This window comes from Corvus hawaiiensis, chromosome 2 (assembly GCF_020740725.1).
Source record: "Corvus hawaiiensis isolate bCorHaw1 chromosome 2, bCorHaw1.pri.cur, whole genome shotgun sequence".
NCBI classification, from domain to species: Eukaryota; Metazoa; Chordata; class Aves; order Passeriformes; family Corvidae; genus Corvus; species Corvus hawaiiensis.
This window is the reverse complement of record NC_063214.1, coordinates 91,565,966-91,584,801: the sequence shown is the minus strand read 5'-3', so window position 1 is coordinate 91,584,801 and position 18,836 is coordinate 91,565,966. Positions and strand designations below refer to the sequence as shown.

The 18,836-nt window shown below is 38.0% G+C and overlaps 1 protein-coding gene across 3 annotated transcripts in view; it reads left to right on the top strand.

The window, feature by feature from the left end:
• MGAT4A (alpha-1,3-mannosyl-glycoprotein 4-beta-N-acetylglucosaminyltransferase A) overlaps nt 1-18,836 on the top strand; it is a 69,814-nt gene that overhangs the window by 1,082 nt on the left and 49,896 nt on the right. For 2 of the 3 annotated variants that reach the window (XM_048325291.1, XM_048325301.1), the window contains exon 2: nt 2,688-3,002. In XM_048325291.1, coding sequence (XP_048181248.1) covers nt 2,909-3,002 — 94 coding nt within the window. In that variant the 5' untranslated portion in view covers nt 2,688-2,908. Of the gene's footprint in view, nt 1-5; nt 1,663-2,687; nt 3,003-18,836 lie in introns of those variants that run through there. The other variant, XM_048325312.1, reaches the window with a different exon arrangement.

Here is an 18,836-nt window from a genome sequence, read left to right as displayed (position 1 = left end):
TGGGGTCTGGCTCGTCCTCTCGGAAGTCTGGCACTCTTTGTGCTGCGTTACTGCACCATCCAACCCTTCAGCAACTATGTGAAGAGCCTTTGCAGGCGCGCTGGAATGTATCAGTTTTTATGCTTTGCGGTTGGGAATGTGTTTTGTATGTATTTTGGGAATGTCTGGATACAAGCAGAAACTTCTTAGTTTACTTAAGACGTGATTCAGTAGGGTTCCGCTCAGCGTCCGAGAGGTGCCGGCACCTTCAGCACCCATGGCCTTCAGCATCCAGCCGGGTCATTCCCTTCAGTCTGCAGTGGGAAAGGTTCAGGTCATAATGGCACTGGCAAATTTCATAGGCTTCATCTCTCTAGTTATACCCTATCATACTGTCATCTCAAACTGGATTACCCCTCAGTTAAATTTGTTTAGATTGTGTTGTAAATTACTGAACAAACCTAAAGTGACCACCTGGGAGTTAAATAATTTACGTGCATCTACACATGTATTTCTGCTGGTTTAGGTATATGCATTTTTAAAAGCTGAAACGTGTCTGATTCATGCATGGCCTTGATGTACGCAGTTTGATATAGCGAAATGCTTGAATAATCATCTAAGTACTGCTGAGCTGCTGGTTCCTGTGCTAAGAGGAATGGTTACAACACTCGAAGAGAAGGATGAAAGCAGAACCAGCCAACTCAAACCCATGATAATTATTGATTTGACACAATTTTGTGCATACTGACTGCTGGTTGAATCATGTTGCTACTGTTCTTTTTACTTTTTTGCTTTCTGAATTTTTTCTGACTGTGTTTTTGAAGATTCAGATAGCACAGTGAGAGGCCCTGATCGCAACATCTTGATTTTGTTGCAGCAAATGTAAAAATTATGCCCACATTTTCTGGCAAGGCAGATGGTTCACTTTCCTTGCATTATCAGATAATATTTCTACTCGCCTGGTTGCCCTCTCTTGTTAGCACATTGGACCAGCTGTCAGTTGCCCCCACTGGGATGATCCCTTTGGCTTGCAGCCTGGTCCTTTGTGCACACCTGAGCTGCTCCAGAGAGATCTGACTGATGCTAAAATAATGGGGAAGGTAGATAAGAATTTAGCCATCCTTGCTTCAGAGACACTTCATCTGAGTTAAACTGTTAGTGTCAGTATCCTAGTTGCTTATTCTGGTAGTGTGGGAATCACATGAACTTCCTAAATTCACATAGACAGTCCTCATAAAACTTTGGGACTTGGGATCTTTGCCTCTCCTTGCTGTTAAAGTTCATCAAGACTTTTATCTTATCACCTGATTATTATTGCTAACACTTCTGGCTTTTATTACGTCCATCTCCTATTCAGAGTGCTGGTACTGATGATATTTCCTGGCACTCTGCTTTCTGTGTTAGCTCTCTATAGGTGTCTCAGTTGTCTTTATCTCTCATTGTGTTGAGCTCGGGTTTCTCATATCATAAGGCCTTTTGCAGTTCTTTCTATTCCAGTTGATTATTTTGTTTCTCACTGAATTTTACCATCCACTCTGTCTGCTTCCCGTGTACTTGCATTTGTTCCCTTCCTCGTAGGTACTTTGGGCTTTCTGAGTTAAAGCCACAAACTTATCTGTGCATGAAATTCCTCAAAGCAGACTACGTTACTAGCATTATACGTGAGATAACTGTGGTCCAAAGGTAAACACTTCCTGTAACCTGGATGTTGTGACCAAGGTTTGAACACAAGAGCGTATAGTTCTGCAACTTTATTGTTTGCTTCTCTTCTTTTGTTAACCATGCCTGTTGGTTATGCCTTGTTTTGCGAGCCCTTTGGTAAAGGTAATATGTACTGTGATATAAGCTTGGAAGAGTAGTTCAGATTTGACTGGAATCTCTTGGTACCATAATAATAAAAATTATTTTTTCCCCTGTTCTGAATGCAGCAGGGCAAGAAGGTGACAGAGATTGCTTCCGAGGAAAATGCAGAGCAAGTTATTTATTGCTGAGTAACATACTTGTTTCAGATACAGTTTATAGTGGGGGAAAGAACCTGGCAGTGCCTTGAAAGGATGTTGAATGCTAGTGTTTGACTACTGTAAAGGATGATTTAACACTTTGAAAACCTCTCCCCTCTCTTTTAAAGTTGGTTTATTTATTGCCCTATACTCTCTTTGTCTTGCTTAGGACAATGTGATTAGATGCTGGCTGTGTTCGGCCAGTTGATGATTTTCTGATACCAGCATATGGAACCTTCCTCAGGGGTAAAACTGAACATGGTGTTCAAAGTTCTGGTCTGCCAGCTCACTGGAGGCAGTTCTGCTTTTGCAGTTACATGAGGCCTCACTGATTTCCGAGGGGTTTTGTTGAAGTGAGGTCTTAGGAGTGGGGCCTTGAGTTGCTGCATCCTGAGAGCAGCTCTTGTGTCAGTTTGACACCTGCCAGGTGACACATGACCTTGCCTTGAGTTGAGAATAAAATGGTAGTGTTGGTGATGGGTATGTTTGTCCTTCAGTGACCAAATTCCTGTGAAATACAGCTCCCCCAGATGCAGTCTTAGAAAAGGCACACAATAATCTAACAAGTTCTATTCTCTTAGCCAAGACTGAGGCAGTGAGAGGGAGGTGCGTGTAAGACACAACGAGGGTGTAGTGTATTTCGGTTCTTGGGGGACTCTTCTAAGTATTTTTGGCATAATCTGTTAAAATTTTGTTTCCTTTAAACAGTACTAGAAGAATAAAGAGAAGCTGGATTGATGAGAACTATAAGAAAGCATACAACAGTTTGGAATGGATTGATTTATGATATGTCTGATACATGAGAGCTACATTTTGTGTCACTGTTGTCCAGCTGCTGCTGGAGTACTTCAGCTGACTTCATTGCACCAAGCCCAACAGATAGGTCCTCATCACTAACAGAACATAAACAAGTGTGATGCTGAAATGAGATGAGGCTCCGAAATGGAACTGTGGCCACCGTGTTAGTATTCATCACTACTTTCCTCAGTTTGTCCTGGTATACTGCATGGCAAAATGGGAAAGGTAAGTAAAAAGCTCCAAAACAAATTGACCTGCATATGGCTGTGTGCTGCTGCTGTATGTTAGCGATCTGTAAATTGCTTGTTGGCTAGCTCTGCTACAGAAGGTACTGCCTTGGTGAGAAATAAACACTTGCTAGTAAGTTAAGGAAAATTAACTTTGAGTGGTCCCGATTTAAAAAGGAAACAAAAAAAAGTACCTGAATAAAAACAAATGCTGCTCTTGGAGGAAGGGGTTGGTCAAGGCTGAAGAGTTGTGGTTTGATTTTATTATTTTTTGTTTCCTGGTTTATGGTTGTTGGAGAAACATATGTTTGTTTTTGGTTGGTGGTTTATTTATTTTTTTTCACATGTACCATATGGCCAATGGACCGAACTAGAGAATGTTATTTTTGGTGCTGCTTTCTGTCTTCCCTGGTGATTTACTGATGGCAATGGCAAACTGCCAATTAGCACTGTTGAAAGACTTTTCTTGCTGTCTTTGAAAATTATTTAAAACACTTTTTGTCAAAGTACCGTATAAGAAGTTAAATAATATGAGCAAATGTACTAGGCAATAGGAAATGCATCTATTAAAATAACATGAGCAATTTTATAAAATACTTAAGTAACTGTTTTGTGTAGTAGACTTTTACCTGTTCATCTATCTTTGATCTTACTGCACTCCCTGTGAACCCTGAAGAATTCAGTTTTTCTAAGGGTTGGGATTGTTTATGATAATAAGATGATTTGGTTTTGTCCTTGTCCTTCAGTAAAACAAATAAACTCATTCAGCAATGCTTTCTAGAAGAAGAAAGGATTGGTGTTTTTATTTTATAAACATCTGATCTCTTGAAAAATAGCAGACTATGTCCTTTAAAGATCAAGTAATTTTAAAACTAATTTCATCTTCAGTGATTGTTTTTTTCTGATTGTTCTGCAGAAAATATTTTCAGATGTGCTTCAGGTCAAATTAGAGGAAGCTGAGGTTTTCCAGGAATACTGTCTGTTGTAGCATGGCCAACTTGTAACCCTTATTTAAGTATAACAGAAGCAGCTGAGTTCTGTGGCATGCTGAATTTTTTTTTCCATTGGGCACTTGTGGCAGAAGCAGATGCTTTGTGGTGCAATCTCTGCTGTAGCAGTTGGTTGGTAGGCTACTCTTCTGAATGCAAGCAGCAGGAAAAATGCCAAGTTCTCAAGGTTATGGTAATATATAGATTTTTTAATTGGACAACAAAAGCATAGATGTGCCTAAGACAGAGAAGAAAGGGGTGTCTGAATAGCACTGTAAGTAGTACTTTCTTCATTTTGACCAATGACAAATTCAGTAGTTAACATTTTTACTAATTTCTTGCTTCAGAACCTGATAAGAGTTTTTCTTTTACTTCAGCAGATATTTATCTATGACATTCTTTCTCAGTTTTTTTTCTTTCTTACTTGATACATGACATACAAGTCTTGTTCTCTTTTGTAAAGCATGACACAAAGAAAAGTCGCTCCTAAATTAACAAAAACTTGCTATTTGGAGAGCATACAATATATGGCACTTTGCAACAATTTAAGCTTTTGTTAGTTAGACTGCTCTATTTTTTTTATACTTTTGTTTTCCATCTGAATGCTCAGAATCAATACTTTCTTAATGTTGGTATGAAAGTTCTGCGTTTATCTTCTTTGAGATCTTGCTGTTGAGCATTAAGATGATAATTTGTGAAATAAAAATCAGTGTAATGAGATCGATAATGTGTTAATTAATCATAAATCACAGTTATGAAACTAAAGTCTAAATAATATTGTACAAGAGAAGTTTGTACATAGAACATTCCTTTTATTTTTTTCACAGGTTATTCAAAATCAAAACAAACTTGAGTTAATTCAGTACCACATTTCCAATCAATGCACAATGGAAAAGTTTCAGAATGTGATGATAAATATTTGCTAAGGCTTTTTTTCCAATTGAATGTAATTTTATAGCCTTGTGGGATGATATTTTAATTCATTGATAACGTTTTCATTACAAATTTTTGAGTGGCTGAGTTAGAAGCAGACATAGCTTGCTGTTCCTATTCACTGAAAGGCTGTGGGATGTCACATTCTTTGATCATCATATTTTATTGTTCATTAGATTTATATTACATTTAGGTTCCTGTAGCTATTTGTTAATCTTTGGACAGCAAGTTAAATCTACAGTTAGAAAGAAAATGCCATTTTACACTTTCTTAAAGGAAAAGCAACCCCCCTCAAATTGCTCAACGATAACTAAAACAAATTCTGCTTTTAAAAGCAGAAGCATAATGCTTTTTTTTAACAACCCTAATCAGTTTTCAAGTGATTTACTTTAATTTGAAACTAAGATCTTGGATAATTGTCACTTAAAATGCAGCATCATTTGTAGAATACCAATTAGACTGGGATGATGTGATATTTTTGTAGATCATATATTTCTCTAGTAAATATATGTAGTCTTTGTCTATGCAGGATAGGATTTAGACACTTCTAAGTGATACAGACTGTGGTACTACTTTAAAGCACAAAAGTTTGTCTCAGCAGAACAATGCTTTACAAACTTTAAGATATGCTGAGAAGTTGTCAGGAGCTGAAGGAAATACTCTGTTTGAAGTGCCATTGCTGGAAAGAGCATGGCTGTATCTTACCCAGAGGTTTGATTATGTGAATAACATTTCACAAGGCAGATATTGCTGTTTGCATGAAATGACCAATTACATGGTTTTGGTTTTAATATAACTGTGTTTGAAGAAGATTGACTGAAATATCTTTGGGCATTGGAGAGAGTCTTCAAAATCAGTCCAAGATCTTTGTGGCTTTCTGGACTTTATGCAATGTGTAGAAGCACTGGTATTTGTAAGGAAGCAGTACAAGCCCTGAATGCACCTGGGAAAGACCTCTCCTGGGGGGTTCTTGCACATCAGTTTCAAGACCACTTTCTAGCATTAAAATTGTGCTACGGTTAGCATGTATGAAGTAGATGTTGGAAATGGAATCTTAAAAATGTTGATTACTGTGGTGCACAGGAGAAACACTTTTAAAGGATCTGCAGTCACTTCACATTCACAGTTAGTTCAGTGTAAGCTGTCCTTGAGTTCCTCCTAAAACTGAGCTCTTACGCAAGGAGTAACTTTGTGCTTAATACCATATCTTTTGACTGAATCGTGTTTTCTGGTACTACTGACCTGCTCAGGGTCACAGGTCTTCACCACCTCATTTGTGAGCTCTAGAAATGTGGTGGGCTTTTTGCCCTAAAGACACTGCTCTTAAGAAGATCTAACCAGTACAGAACAGTACTGTATACCTATTAGACCAGTCACAAAAATGACATCAAAGCTGTTGTATGCTGTGTGAAGTGTGCAGTCTTGGTGCATTGATCTTTAATGTGACTACTGGTCTGAGTACGTAATGTTCCAGGAGGAGCACTATGTTCCATAATGGTAAAGAACTTCCCCTTCTTGGATCAACAAACTTCCTGATGGCTGTGGAAATTGGGAAGGAAGGTAAACAACTTTACTGAATTAGTCAGGCATGGTAGGATGAAATTCAAGTATTTTTTCATTTTAAGTATATGACTTTTATTCTCGGTCAAAGACAGTTTTTGGCAGTGTCTTGCATCACTTTTAGAAGATGTTTGGCTACTTGAAGTGGTAAGAACAGGTATGCAATATATATTGTGAAAACCTGATGCAATTTAGTGCTTCAAGATTAGCTAAACAATGTTGTTTTCATAGCACCCTGAAACCATTAGTGTATTTCATCATTCTTCTTTAATGATGAAGAATTAGTTGAAAAACTTCTGGTTTTCCCTTCCTCCAAGGGTGTTATCATAACTGCAGGATTTCCTCACTGCATGGGGATGGCTTATTTTGGTGCACCCGTGCAAATTCCCATGTGAAGACCTCCAGGAGAACTTTTTGAGATATTTGTCTAGCTTCCTAGTTCATGAAACATTCACTCATGCTTAAGTAATGAAGGCTGAGCGTGTTTTCTTTTAAGCATGATGTCTCTCGTTTGGAGAGAAAATGGCCTGGACTTTATAGTAAAAATGTCTTCTCTCTCCTCTTTTTTCACAAAATTAGAATTACCATGCTGGTTCTCAGCCACAATAATCGTAAGTGTTCAAAAGCACCTAAACTTAGCAAGGGTAACAAAACCTAACTGAGACTAAAACAAAAAGCCTCAGCCAGTGGTGGCTAATTTTGGAGTAAGAAACAGGAATATTTATCCTTGGAGGAAGAAGAGTCCTAAAGGAAGAACCACAGAGGAAACAAGGCAAGGAGGACAGAATCTGTTTGTTCTTTCTATCTATCTGTCTATATGTCTGTCCATCTATCTATCTGTCTTCACCCTTGGCAGTAGTTATGCATATTCTCTTTAAGAAAAGGTGAGAAATCTGAGAGCTGCATGTTAGTATTTTGCATCCATAACCCACCTTAGTTTTTACATGGATCCTAAAAGAAGCTGTTATGTGTGTAAATGCTGCTAGAGCCTTCTGACTGCGTGTTCTGATTTTTGGAGTTAGACACTCATTTCCCACTGATACGAGTTAAGAGCAACCAATCAAAAAAGTTAAAGGGACTACAGACTGGGAGGAGTGAGGACAGGCAAAGGGAAGGGAAGGGACAGGCTGGGATGCTAAAGTGGAAAGTGCTTATAACAATTTATGTCCGTTTGGAGAAGAGAGAGCTCTTTCATTTCTATTAAACAGAAGGGAAATGTTTTCCTTTGGAAATTCTGTTGCAGATCTTCCAGGAGCTGAAATTAAAGGAAGTAAGAGTTTCCTTTTTCTTTTTAACACTAGTACATGAATGTTATTCTGTTCTTTATCTAAAATACACTTTAAGCTTGTTTTCAACGAGAAATTGGCCTATAGCTTACTGATACTAAAAGTAGTTGAATTTCATTAAAGCCAATCAGCCGATGTAGATTTGGTATGGTTACTGGGAGTCCTGTAAATGTAGTGAGCACCCTGTCCCAGGTGAATAAAGCAGAAAAGCTGTATAGCTGTTCAGGTGGGACAGTGTTTAAGTCTGCAGCATCTTTGTGTCTGTCTTATGACTGTTGCAGCACATCTCCTCTGTGTGAAAAACGAGGTTCACTCTCCTGTGAGAATTTAAAAGTTTAATAGAAACACAATAAGAGGCACATAAAATAAAGCAAAGAGGTAACAGCCGGGTGCCTTGGCGCTCTGCCAAAAGCACACCTGATGCTCAGGGATAGTCCTTTTTTATACCATTTTTACTGTCTGTTCTTCATGCATATTCAAACTTTTCCAGAAACTGTTCTGCATGGCCACTCCTTGGTTCCACCTTTTTAGAGCATGCGTATTCTTCTGCCTTGCGGTTTTATTTCTTTTGATTCTTAGGCCTGGGCTCGATAGGTGAGAGTAGATAGTAGAGTGGGCCTCTTAATTCCCCAGACAGTCAGGGTTGATAGCAGCTTTAGGCCTCTTTGTTCTCCGGGCAGAGTGTTGATAGCTGCTTTGGCCTCATCCTCTGTTTGCTTGGAGGTTATCTTACCCACTCACACTTGCTAAATTCTTGCTGAAAAGATAGAAAATTACATCCAAACAGCAAAAGCATTTCTAACATTGTATAATATTCACCTTAATACTTGCGAGAAGCCAATATTATGATACGCGTTTATAACATCTGGCACCAGTGATTTTTGGAGAACTGCAGTGAAAAGGATTGCTACCAAAGGGGTTTTGCAGCACTGCCTTGTTCCTTGCATTTTTTGTAACCTGCTAGCTAGGTTAGCTCATCAGTTTATGGGATTATAAAACTTGGTTGCTGCCAGAGTATTTAATGGGATCTGGCTCAGCCAACGTCTTGAGGTACTGCTCTTGATTACAGACTAGTGTTAGAGTTGGGGAAAGCCCATTCTTTTCCCCAGTGTGGCTTCTCTTAATTCTTCTTCAGCCTGAGTCTTCTGTGCTTCCATGAGATATCCTCTCGTGCACCCAGCCAAATAAAGACTGCCTGCTTCTTAATGCTACTTTGGTGTTAAGGAGTTTTATTTTTACCAGTTTTTGGTAACAACTCCTCCAAAATGCTGGTTGCTGCTCACAACCAGAGACTATTGAGACTATCATAGGGGTAATTTAGCCAAGCCAGGAAAGACAGTTGCATCTGACACAGCTGCTCATACCTTACTGTAACATTTTTAAGTGAGTAAAAGGGGCTTTGCAATGATCTGTCATTTTTTGACAGTAGTTGATACTTAGTAAATCTAGATTATTAGAGGCAGAGAATTCTTACTGGATTTCAAACAGCACCACGATGGGAGGAGCAACAAAGGTAGACAAAGAGGTTGAAGTTTAAAATAGATTAGGCAAATTGGAGACTGAGTCCGGAAGCAGGGTGAATGGTGGCTTGAAGGTAGGTGAAAGTGCCTCAGTCAAAACATGGGGTTCAGTAAAGAAGAAGAAGAAGAAAATAAAATGTATACACGAAGAACTGGGAAGAAATTTGATGTTGGCATTATAGGTAGGAATGATGGTCATGTTAAGTGTGACTCATCACATTATTGCTGAAAAAAAAGAGGTGTAAGGAAATAAGTGTGACGTCTACTGCTCCAGCATGACACAGGAAGTGTTCTTTTTGCTTTGCTTTGTGCTGGGTCTGATTCAGGATGCTGCACTGGAGAGAAAATACATTCATTAGATGGGGTTCAAAGAAGCAACAAGTGATCAAAGATCCAGAAGGTCTACCCTGTAAGGGAAGGATCAGTGTTGACATTCCTTACTTTAAGGGAGAGGTGTGAGAAGAGAGTCAGGAGGATAATTTTCAAATGCTTTAAACATTCTTGCCAAGAATTTCTTGCCAACAGAGGGAAAAAAAAAAAAAAAAAGGCATAATCTATTGTTTGTGGCCTTAGTGAATAACAGGATATAAGGGACTGAAATTGAGTGGGAGAGGAAGGTTAGACAGTGGACAGTTTTTGTAATGGTAAGTATAGTTACATACTGGAGTAGATTGTTGGGGAGAGGTTGATGGTGAAGAATTTCCATGTAGGCAGCTTCAAGAATAAGTTAAACCAGCAATGACAAGTAAATGTACCATAATTGGTACCAATAGAGATTTGCGCTAGCACAAAAAGAGTGAGTTACACTGATTTTTAAAGTCAATATGACACTTCCAAAATAAATCTTAGCTAGGGAAAACCTACAGCTGGCAGGAATGCTCCAGCTTTGAAGTAGCAATTGTGATGAAATTAGTTTTGAGCGGGTGATTGGGCTAGATGACCCCCAGAAGTCCCTTCTAACCTAAATTATTCTTGACATTTCCCAGGTTTATCTCTCCTTATACCAAGAGCAACATGACAGTGTGTTTCATTACTAAATAATATTGATACTTGCATGAGATATGTGAGAGTTGCCCTTTATTATAATATAATTTGATCCCTTAAAATACATAAAATATTTGCTTGTATTTTAGCAGATTCCCTCATCTGTTTATTTTTTATCTCTTACTGTTATTAACAATAAACAGCCACTTCTATAGCTAGGAGCCATGAACATACAGTGTTAGAAAAACATCAAAAAATGACTTACTTTTATTTTCAAGTGTGATTTTTTTTTTTCCTTTTTTTCCCCCTCACTCTCACAGTTTAGAGTAGTATCTGACTCAGTATCCCTGCTGTGTAATTATGACTTTATTTGCTGCCGTGATAACAAAAAAGCTTTTTTCATTATTGATACAATCTTTAGGATTAGAGTCCTGAAAGTTGTTTCTTTTTAAGATGAGGCACTGGTAAGCCTATAATTTAGTTTTGTTTATAATGCACTTTATTTTGTTTTCCTGAGCATGGCAGAAAGTGAATAGAAAGCAGTTTCCTTGCTCACAGTGCAAGGCTTTATTCCAGCTAGTCTCTGCCTAAAAAGCAATTACTCTACAGTATTTTAGAACTGTGCTTCCAGCTGTTTTTCTGGTAGTCTCCTCAGCTTTCATGCAGCTTTCTGCCTATTCCTGTGGATGCTTCTCACAGATGTGCCATCAATCCATCTAACTGTAAACAGCAGAATCCCCCTTTTTTTTTTGCTTGTGACAGTATATAATTTTACTATGTAATGCTCAAAAAGAATTTAAAAGTTTTCAGTGCTTATCAAGCATAAATTTTGCTATAGTAGCTTGCAGACACATATCAATGCCATGAATGTGTAAGTTTCTTCAGACAGTTCAGAGATAGGCTGAACTAAATCTTTTTTCTGTTACAAATTACTAGTGAAGTACTTGTGCCAATAAACAGCCCTCATACTTGGTTGCACAGCCCCTGGAGACACACTGTAGAGGTACTGTTAAAGATTTGAATGAAACAAAAGTGATGGGATTATATTTGACTTACAAGGTTGTTGTTAATTTGCAGCAATGTGTGAGCATGATGAAGCTTTGATCCTGAGTTGCTTGCAAGGAGGACAAGTTAGAAAGAATATGTTTTCAGAGTCAGTTTGTTCAACACAGTTGTCAAGGCACAAAGAAACAAGGAGCATCAGCAACCTCAACCTGCTAGCGTGTATGGAAACAATAACCAGACTTCTGTGGTGGCTTGAACTTTGTGCCCAGGCTATTGAGAGTTTCTAAAAGTTTCAGCTCTTAAAATAGTGCCATTAGTTGTGAGGTTGTAGCACTCTTCTGACTAGTTATTTTTACTAGGTGAATTTTCTTCTAATGTATTAATATGTTAAATGTTTGGCTGTAGATCAATCATTACTTATCTCTTTTTAGTTTAGGAAGCTGCGTTTTCTTGCTGTAGTTCCTGCCTTGTATGTGTATGGTTTTTTTCTGAGGGGAGGGAAGGGAGTAGTTTGAAGTAAGAGCATCTTGATTTACATGTACAGAAACTCACTGATTTACTGACAATTCTGTAGTAGAAACAAATCATGTTAAAGTGTTTGGAAGCTTTCCTGTTGTCAGAAGTAGTTGCTTTTTCTGCGTGCCAGCGTTCTGCTTTGCTGTGTACTTTGTTTCCTTGCCACATTGGACTCTTAAGTTAATTATACTGAGATTATTCAGCATCTTAACCCTCAAAAATCTTGAGCCCTGAATGTTCAAGAGTATGTGAGCACATTAATGTGATAATTCTTGGACAAGGTTTGAGACAGATATACCTGGCTTTTCCTGGACATGACGTCAATTTCTTAACGGAAATTTTGCCTGGGCAGAAATCCTTCAGATGCAGAGCCTGCAGCCTGGATGGGTGGATGCTGCTGCACAGGCATCCTGTTAGTCACAAGGTTACTGCATGACCAGAAATTCCAGTTGTGTACGCACAGATCAAGTGTGCACAGTAAGTGACACCTTTGGGAAGTTTTATGTAAGTGCATAGTTGTGATAAGTAGTTGCTGAGCAATTATACAATAGTGCTCAAGTCCATGTGCTTTTGGGATGTCTGAGAGGGGTCAGCCACTCAGTTACTGTGCAGTTGGTTGCTTTATGTGCTGTGAGATACTGGCATTGTATCTGGAGGATGTTTAGAGGTGTGTGTGTTGTAGAGTTTGTTTGTGTGGAAGCATCAGGGTTAAACATTTTTGCCTTGCACAAAGGTTGTTTGCACTCTCTGTTGATGAGAGAGGCTCTGGAAGAAATAGGGGAGACCTTTCTGGAATTCACGTGTGTACACACATGCTGGTAGAAAACTGCTTTCTCATAGGTAGAGATGACTCCCTCAGGTCAGGGCTCATTTTCCCTTGTTCTCCTCCACCCTGCTTTACTGAGAAGGCAGTTGTATAGAATGCAATTTTATATTGCACAAAGACCCTGAAAAAGGGATTAATGCTTTACTCTGTATTTGTAGTATGTTGCTTTAGACCTGATGGTATTTAACTCAGGAAAGTGTTTAACTGTAACTGAATGGAAGACTTCTCTTGTTGTATTTTGGGGATCCAGCAATTAGTTGAATCGAGTTTTGTGGTATTTTAGCTACAGATTAAAGTGATCAAAGGTTTGAATTGGGTGAAGCTGAGAATTTGTATTTATGCAGGAAAAAATTGATGCTAGGGCATTTACAGTATGTATATACTGTAGTAAGTGCTTTAAGTTGTTTTAAGTGCAGTCATAAGATAACCTAATGTCTTGGATAATGAGCGTAGGATGGCTTTTTTTCAAAATTCAAAATGTCACTGCAGCTTCTTTTGCATTAAAACATGCTGCTGTATCCTCTTTTTCCCTCTGTCACAGGCTGTTAGGACGAGGACAGAGCATCTTCTTGGTCAGGCAAAGGGAGAATGTCTGGAGCTCAGCAGCAGTGTGGGGGTTCACTGTGTGCAGCCACTGCTCATGTTCTGCTGACTGAGTGGGTGCAGAACTGCTGCAGCACTGCTGCTGCTGGGGTTGAAGGCAGATGCTGCTCATGGGTAGAAGGTCTGTGTGGGAAGACATACACAGGGAACAACATTAGGGGTTGTGTAGTTCATGAAGTTCACTTGTTTCCGTGTCTCAAGCCTGTCCAGGTCCCTCTAGATGGCATCCCTTCCCTCCAGTGCATCAGACACCACACAGCTTGGTGGTGTTGGCAAACTTGCTGAGGGTGCCATCAGTCCCACTGCCCGTGTCACTGACAAAGATGGTAAAAAGTGCTGGTCCCCATATTTACTCCTGGGGGTACCATGCATCAGTGGTCTCCACTTGGACATTGAGACTTTGACTGCAACCATCCAGCTAAATTCCTTACTCACTGAGTGGTTCATCTGTTAAATCCATGCCTCTACAGTTTGGAGACAGGGATGTTGTGCAGGACAGTGTCAAATGTTTTGCACAAGTCTGGCTATTTGCAAGAGGTGAGAGTTAGAGGATGAGAGGGAGCTTGAATGATTACCAAATTGGTAGTTTTATGGTAACTTGTTTTCTCTTTCAGATCCCTTTTCCAGTTTTAGCTTACCAAGTCAGTAACAAGGAGAATCAAACCCCCTGCTTCTGTGAATTCTGTTACAGCAGAGCATGCTATATTAGTAAATGGAATTAGAAGTTCAGTAGGTTATTAAAAGTGGTATGCAGAGAAATATTTTTCCTTAAAATAAAAAAAAAACCACAAAAGCACTGCCTAGGAATTTGAGACCACTAGATAGCACAAATATTTTGGTATCTTAATATAGGTATATGTGCTTGTTTGTAGAAAGTAGCTGAAAGTATTATTGTCTGATTGAGATCTGAGGAGAAACACGAGATGTCACAGATGACTTGTAGTCAAACTGACTGTAAGAGGTCGAGTTACCTACAGGGTAATTACATTTGTTTACATGGTCAGTAAATCTGTAAGTATTTCAGGTGAAGGCGTTGTTTCTTGTGCTCTTTTAACAGATGTGAAAGAAATGTGTTATATCAAGTTTAGATTTTGTTTTTATTTTAATGCTGAAATTATGATACCCCACAGAGATGCTGATTATAAAGCCACACTGCTCAGATCAGATCAACAGTTACGACTTCTTTGATATGTCCTGTTAGGGATGAGTGTAATTAGCTGCTCTGTGATTTTTAGAAGATACTCTTGTTCATTGGTAACAATAAAATGTATGTATAGACACCCATCAAAACTAAATGATGGAAGCGAACATAATAAATGAATGCAGCGTGTATGCTTAATACATGTGTTTCTGCAGAAGGGTAGAATGGATTTTTTTATTTTAATATGTTAAAAAATGCAGTAGAAATGCTTTCTTTTGCCTTATATGCTTCAGTCCTTCAGTGTTGCCAAGAATGCAGGCTAGCTATTGACCTGTCCTGTATCTTGTATTTCAGTGTTATGGTTGTAATGTTTGCTTAAACTGGAGCTTTGTGCCTGCTTGAGCAGTATAGTTACAGTCTTGCTCTTTATTTGGCAGTTAGTTTGAAAAAATAATTGTGACATAATGATCTTTGTAAAAGGTGTTGCTGTAAATTGTGGTTTTGAGGTAATACTGTGATGTTGTTGAAGGCTTCCTAGTTTCTTTTATACTGTTGTACACTTTAAATCTTGTGCAAGACATGTCAGAAATGTCAAAGTGGGAGGTTTTTATGACAATTACTTGAAGGTAATTTTTTTTCACTGTGAAGAGTTACTGTTCAGGTTACATGAATTCAGTGGTTTGTATACTCGGCTGAGCTTTTCTTTTATCAATTTCTTAAACTGAACTCTTTATGCAATGAATTTCTACAACAGAAGTTGCAATAGTTGTTGTACTGCTTTGCTTTTTGGAGAATAGAATATATGAAGCTTTTATTTATTCCTTAGTGTTTCTATTCAGAGATAGAGATGTGTTAAATACTGATTGCTTATTGTGGGACAGGTTTAGCATATGATTTCAGTGACCTTTTTATATCACTTTCCCCTTAAAGAAGAAATGCCAGTAGAGGTGTCTGTACTTCTTAGCACTGGGAATAAAATCAGAACCAAATAGCTGGAACCTAAAAAGCCCGGAGGTTTATATTTATCCAAAGAGTCTTGGGCAGTGCTGTTTACTAGTCATGGAAGTGTGAATCCTAGTAAAGTTAACAGTCAGATCAGGACAAATAATTTGCAAATGTGTGATTTCTTTTTTTGTTTGTTTGTTTGCTTTTTCCCCGTCACTGTAGCTTGCTGTTCTCTGCTTTAAAAGAAGACCTTCAGCTCAACTGCTGCCAATAACTCTTCTCAAACAAATCATGTGTTTAATTATCCTTATTGTCTGAAGCCAGTGCACAGACAGAACACCATATGCTTCTGTTGACTTGACCTCCTTATTTGTGGGTATCTGGATTTTCTGTTATAGTATTCTTTTTATTCCTTGTGTCCAAAGGAACAAGGAATTCAGACTCTCTGTCAGCCCTCATCAGGGGAGATTTGGATGTGGTGTCATACTAGATTTTATAATGGTTTTGGAAATCTTCTGAATTGTGACCTTTCTCTAGTGAAAAAATTATATCTAGAGGCAAAGGTGTGCAATTGCGTCTGGAGACATTTAAAACTGTTCCTGGCTGTTCTATCCAGCTATGAAAATACTCATTAAGTAAATCATTCATCAGTTGTCACAATTCTGTTTGGCTTCTTTGGCTTTTTAATTTCTTACAATTGTTTTTCCTCTAGAAAAATGTTGTATTCTGTGGCTTTTTAGAAAAAAAAAAAAATCAAACACGATGTACCATTTCATGCTTCCATTTTGATTGGTAAGCTACATCATTTTTAGGGTATTTATATTAAAGATGGAAAAATGGAGGGGAAGCAGATTCTCAGAGTCTGATCTCTTTTGTACTCCCATTTTTCTGCTTTGTGTATGTGGAATCTGTGAGAAGGCAGGGGGCTTTATTTTTTCAAAGGACTGTTTACAAGAAAATGGATTCTGAAATTTACATTTCAAAATAGAAAGGTTTTACCAGTTGATATGACAAAGGATCGTATTCAGATTGCTTTAAAAATTTTTGAGAAAACAACTTCAGCTCCTGCTGCAAAGGAATGTTTAAACAAAAGTATCTAGACTGAGATTGGATCAGGCCCTGAAAGTTTCAAAGCAAGCACTTCAGACTTGTGCTAGTGCTCTAAAATTGGAGAGAACAAAAAACACTGTATAGAGATCCTTGAAGTGCAAAATGTGAAAAGATTGCAATGAGAAATTAAGTAATTAGAATTATTGAGGTTTGGTTTTTTTTCTAACAAAACTAGGAAAACCTGCAGAACCTTCCCTCAAAAACAAGCTGTTCTTCACAATGAAGATGCTTACTTGAATAAGCATTTTTTAAAATAGTTACAGTCCTAATAAGTACAATCCTATGTGGAAAACAAGGGCAGTAAACAGTAGTTGTGCTGGATTGTTTTGGTAGATTGAAATAGTGAATTGCTGAAATGACCCATCAATTTGAGTAACAAGATTAGGGATAAAAAAATGACTTGCCCACTTGTTTTCCTGCATCTTGATTTTGTTTGTTTCCTGATGCAGAAGATGTTTTGTCATGATTAGTAGGATGTATTTTTTTGTAAATCATCTACCGTATTTTCCTGTCTTTAATTTCACAGAGTATTATACTTTAAAAAAATTGCATATTCTCTGATCCCTTCAAAATAATGAAATAGCTTTATGAATATGCATAGCTACAAACTCTGTAACTAGAAAGGCCCACAGAATCAAGTGTTCAAAGAGGACTGATAAAATTTGACCTTGAGCAGTTTTCTTAAGAGCTTTTATTTATAGCATGTCTTGTTGTTAGCCTTTACAGTATACTGCTTTATTTGTGTTTGCATGGTTGATTGCTTTTCTGCTTTGGATTTTATAACTCATCATAACTTGTTTATAAAAGGTTTTAATTTCACTTTAAGAGCAGGGAAGCTAATTAGCTTTTGTTGAGTAGTCATCCATGGTAATATATTGTAACATTTCAAGGACACCATGTATCAGCTTTTTGCCAGTTTTGAGATAAGTCAGTATCTGATTTGTAAGCACACTTGAGGTTAAAATTTTGGGGGAAAATTTTGTTAACACCCTCTTTACTCTTCACTGTTAGACGTTGCTGGTTATAAATATAATTTGTGCCTATGTGCAGGTTTTGACACTTGGTAATTAGCTCAGCTTGCTACAAGGTTTCACTGTTTTTGTAAGTCTAAATGTCACAGGAGGATTCTGGAACATCTTTAATATCTGTCTTGTGTGGACGTAGCTTTTTGTCTGTGCCTGTGTGGTAGGTTTGACAATTCCTCTGCTTGCCTCCCATTGGTTGGACATTTGAGAATTCAGTGCTTCATTTGTGCCTTGTGAATATCTCCTGAGCTCTGGAGTCACTTCCAAAGGGCAATGGAAGCAATGTTTGCATTTTTTGTCTGTGCATCACTATGTGGATATTGGATGAGTGTACAGTGCAGTAGGAACAGAATTTTGTATCACAGTATTGGGTAATTGTATTTGCAGTTATATTTTGCAAAACTTGTGCTAAAGAGGAAGTGTAGCCTATGTCAAAAAAAGTGTCAGTTTTAAGATGAAGTTTAGAATTACTTAAGTGCTAGCATAGTAAGAATTTTATTTTATTTACTAGAGGAATTCACTTTTTTTTTGGCTGACAGTTGAAATAATTTAGTCTGCCACATATTAGCATAGCAGGATTTTAATTTAAAACGATATCTGCTTTTATGACATGAAGATGAGTATTTTATCAGTAATATTAAAAATAGGATGGCTTGTAAGGTACTTGGGTATTATGAACCAAGCGTGGTCTGAAAAATACATGTTGCTTACATCTGTGGGATTGAAGTGGAGGACCATGCAGGTATCATCGTGACTTACTGGATACTGATTTACTTGATACTGCAACTTCATGAATCACATAAAGCGTCTGAACTGATTTTATGGGAAATGCAGTACTTGATTTTTATACCTCCTGTAGCTTGAACAAAGAAATGTTCCTGTAAGAGCCGTGCCAGAGTGAATTGGCTGGCATGTTGACAAATCCCGAATTCACTCAAGAGTGACCTCCTCTTGCCTCACTGCTGACTCTGGATGAAACCCAGTGTGGAAGCTCGCTGCCAATTAAGACCATTCTGTTATCAACCTGTAAACCGATCAACATCCTTGATGGGAGTGTAATGAATTAATACATGAAGCTTGTTAGTGTCTCTTACCCATGGCATGATGGTAACTACTGTAGGGTTTTTATAATGGGAGTAAATGAGTTGTAGAATAACTAATCACAGAAATACCTGAATTAGCACTTACTACAGTGTGTTCTCACAGACTCAAACATTTATTTAATGGCATTTTAATAACTCTTCAACAGGGTGTACAGAAAAATGAGATATCTGCTGTGGCACCTTTAACTTGTAAAAGCTGAAAGGGTTGTCATTAGGGTGGGCCATAAACTGTTACATTGGTGAATTTAGGAATGTTGCCAGTAATACAGTGTTGATTTGAATATTG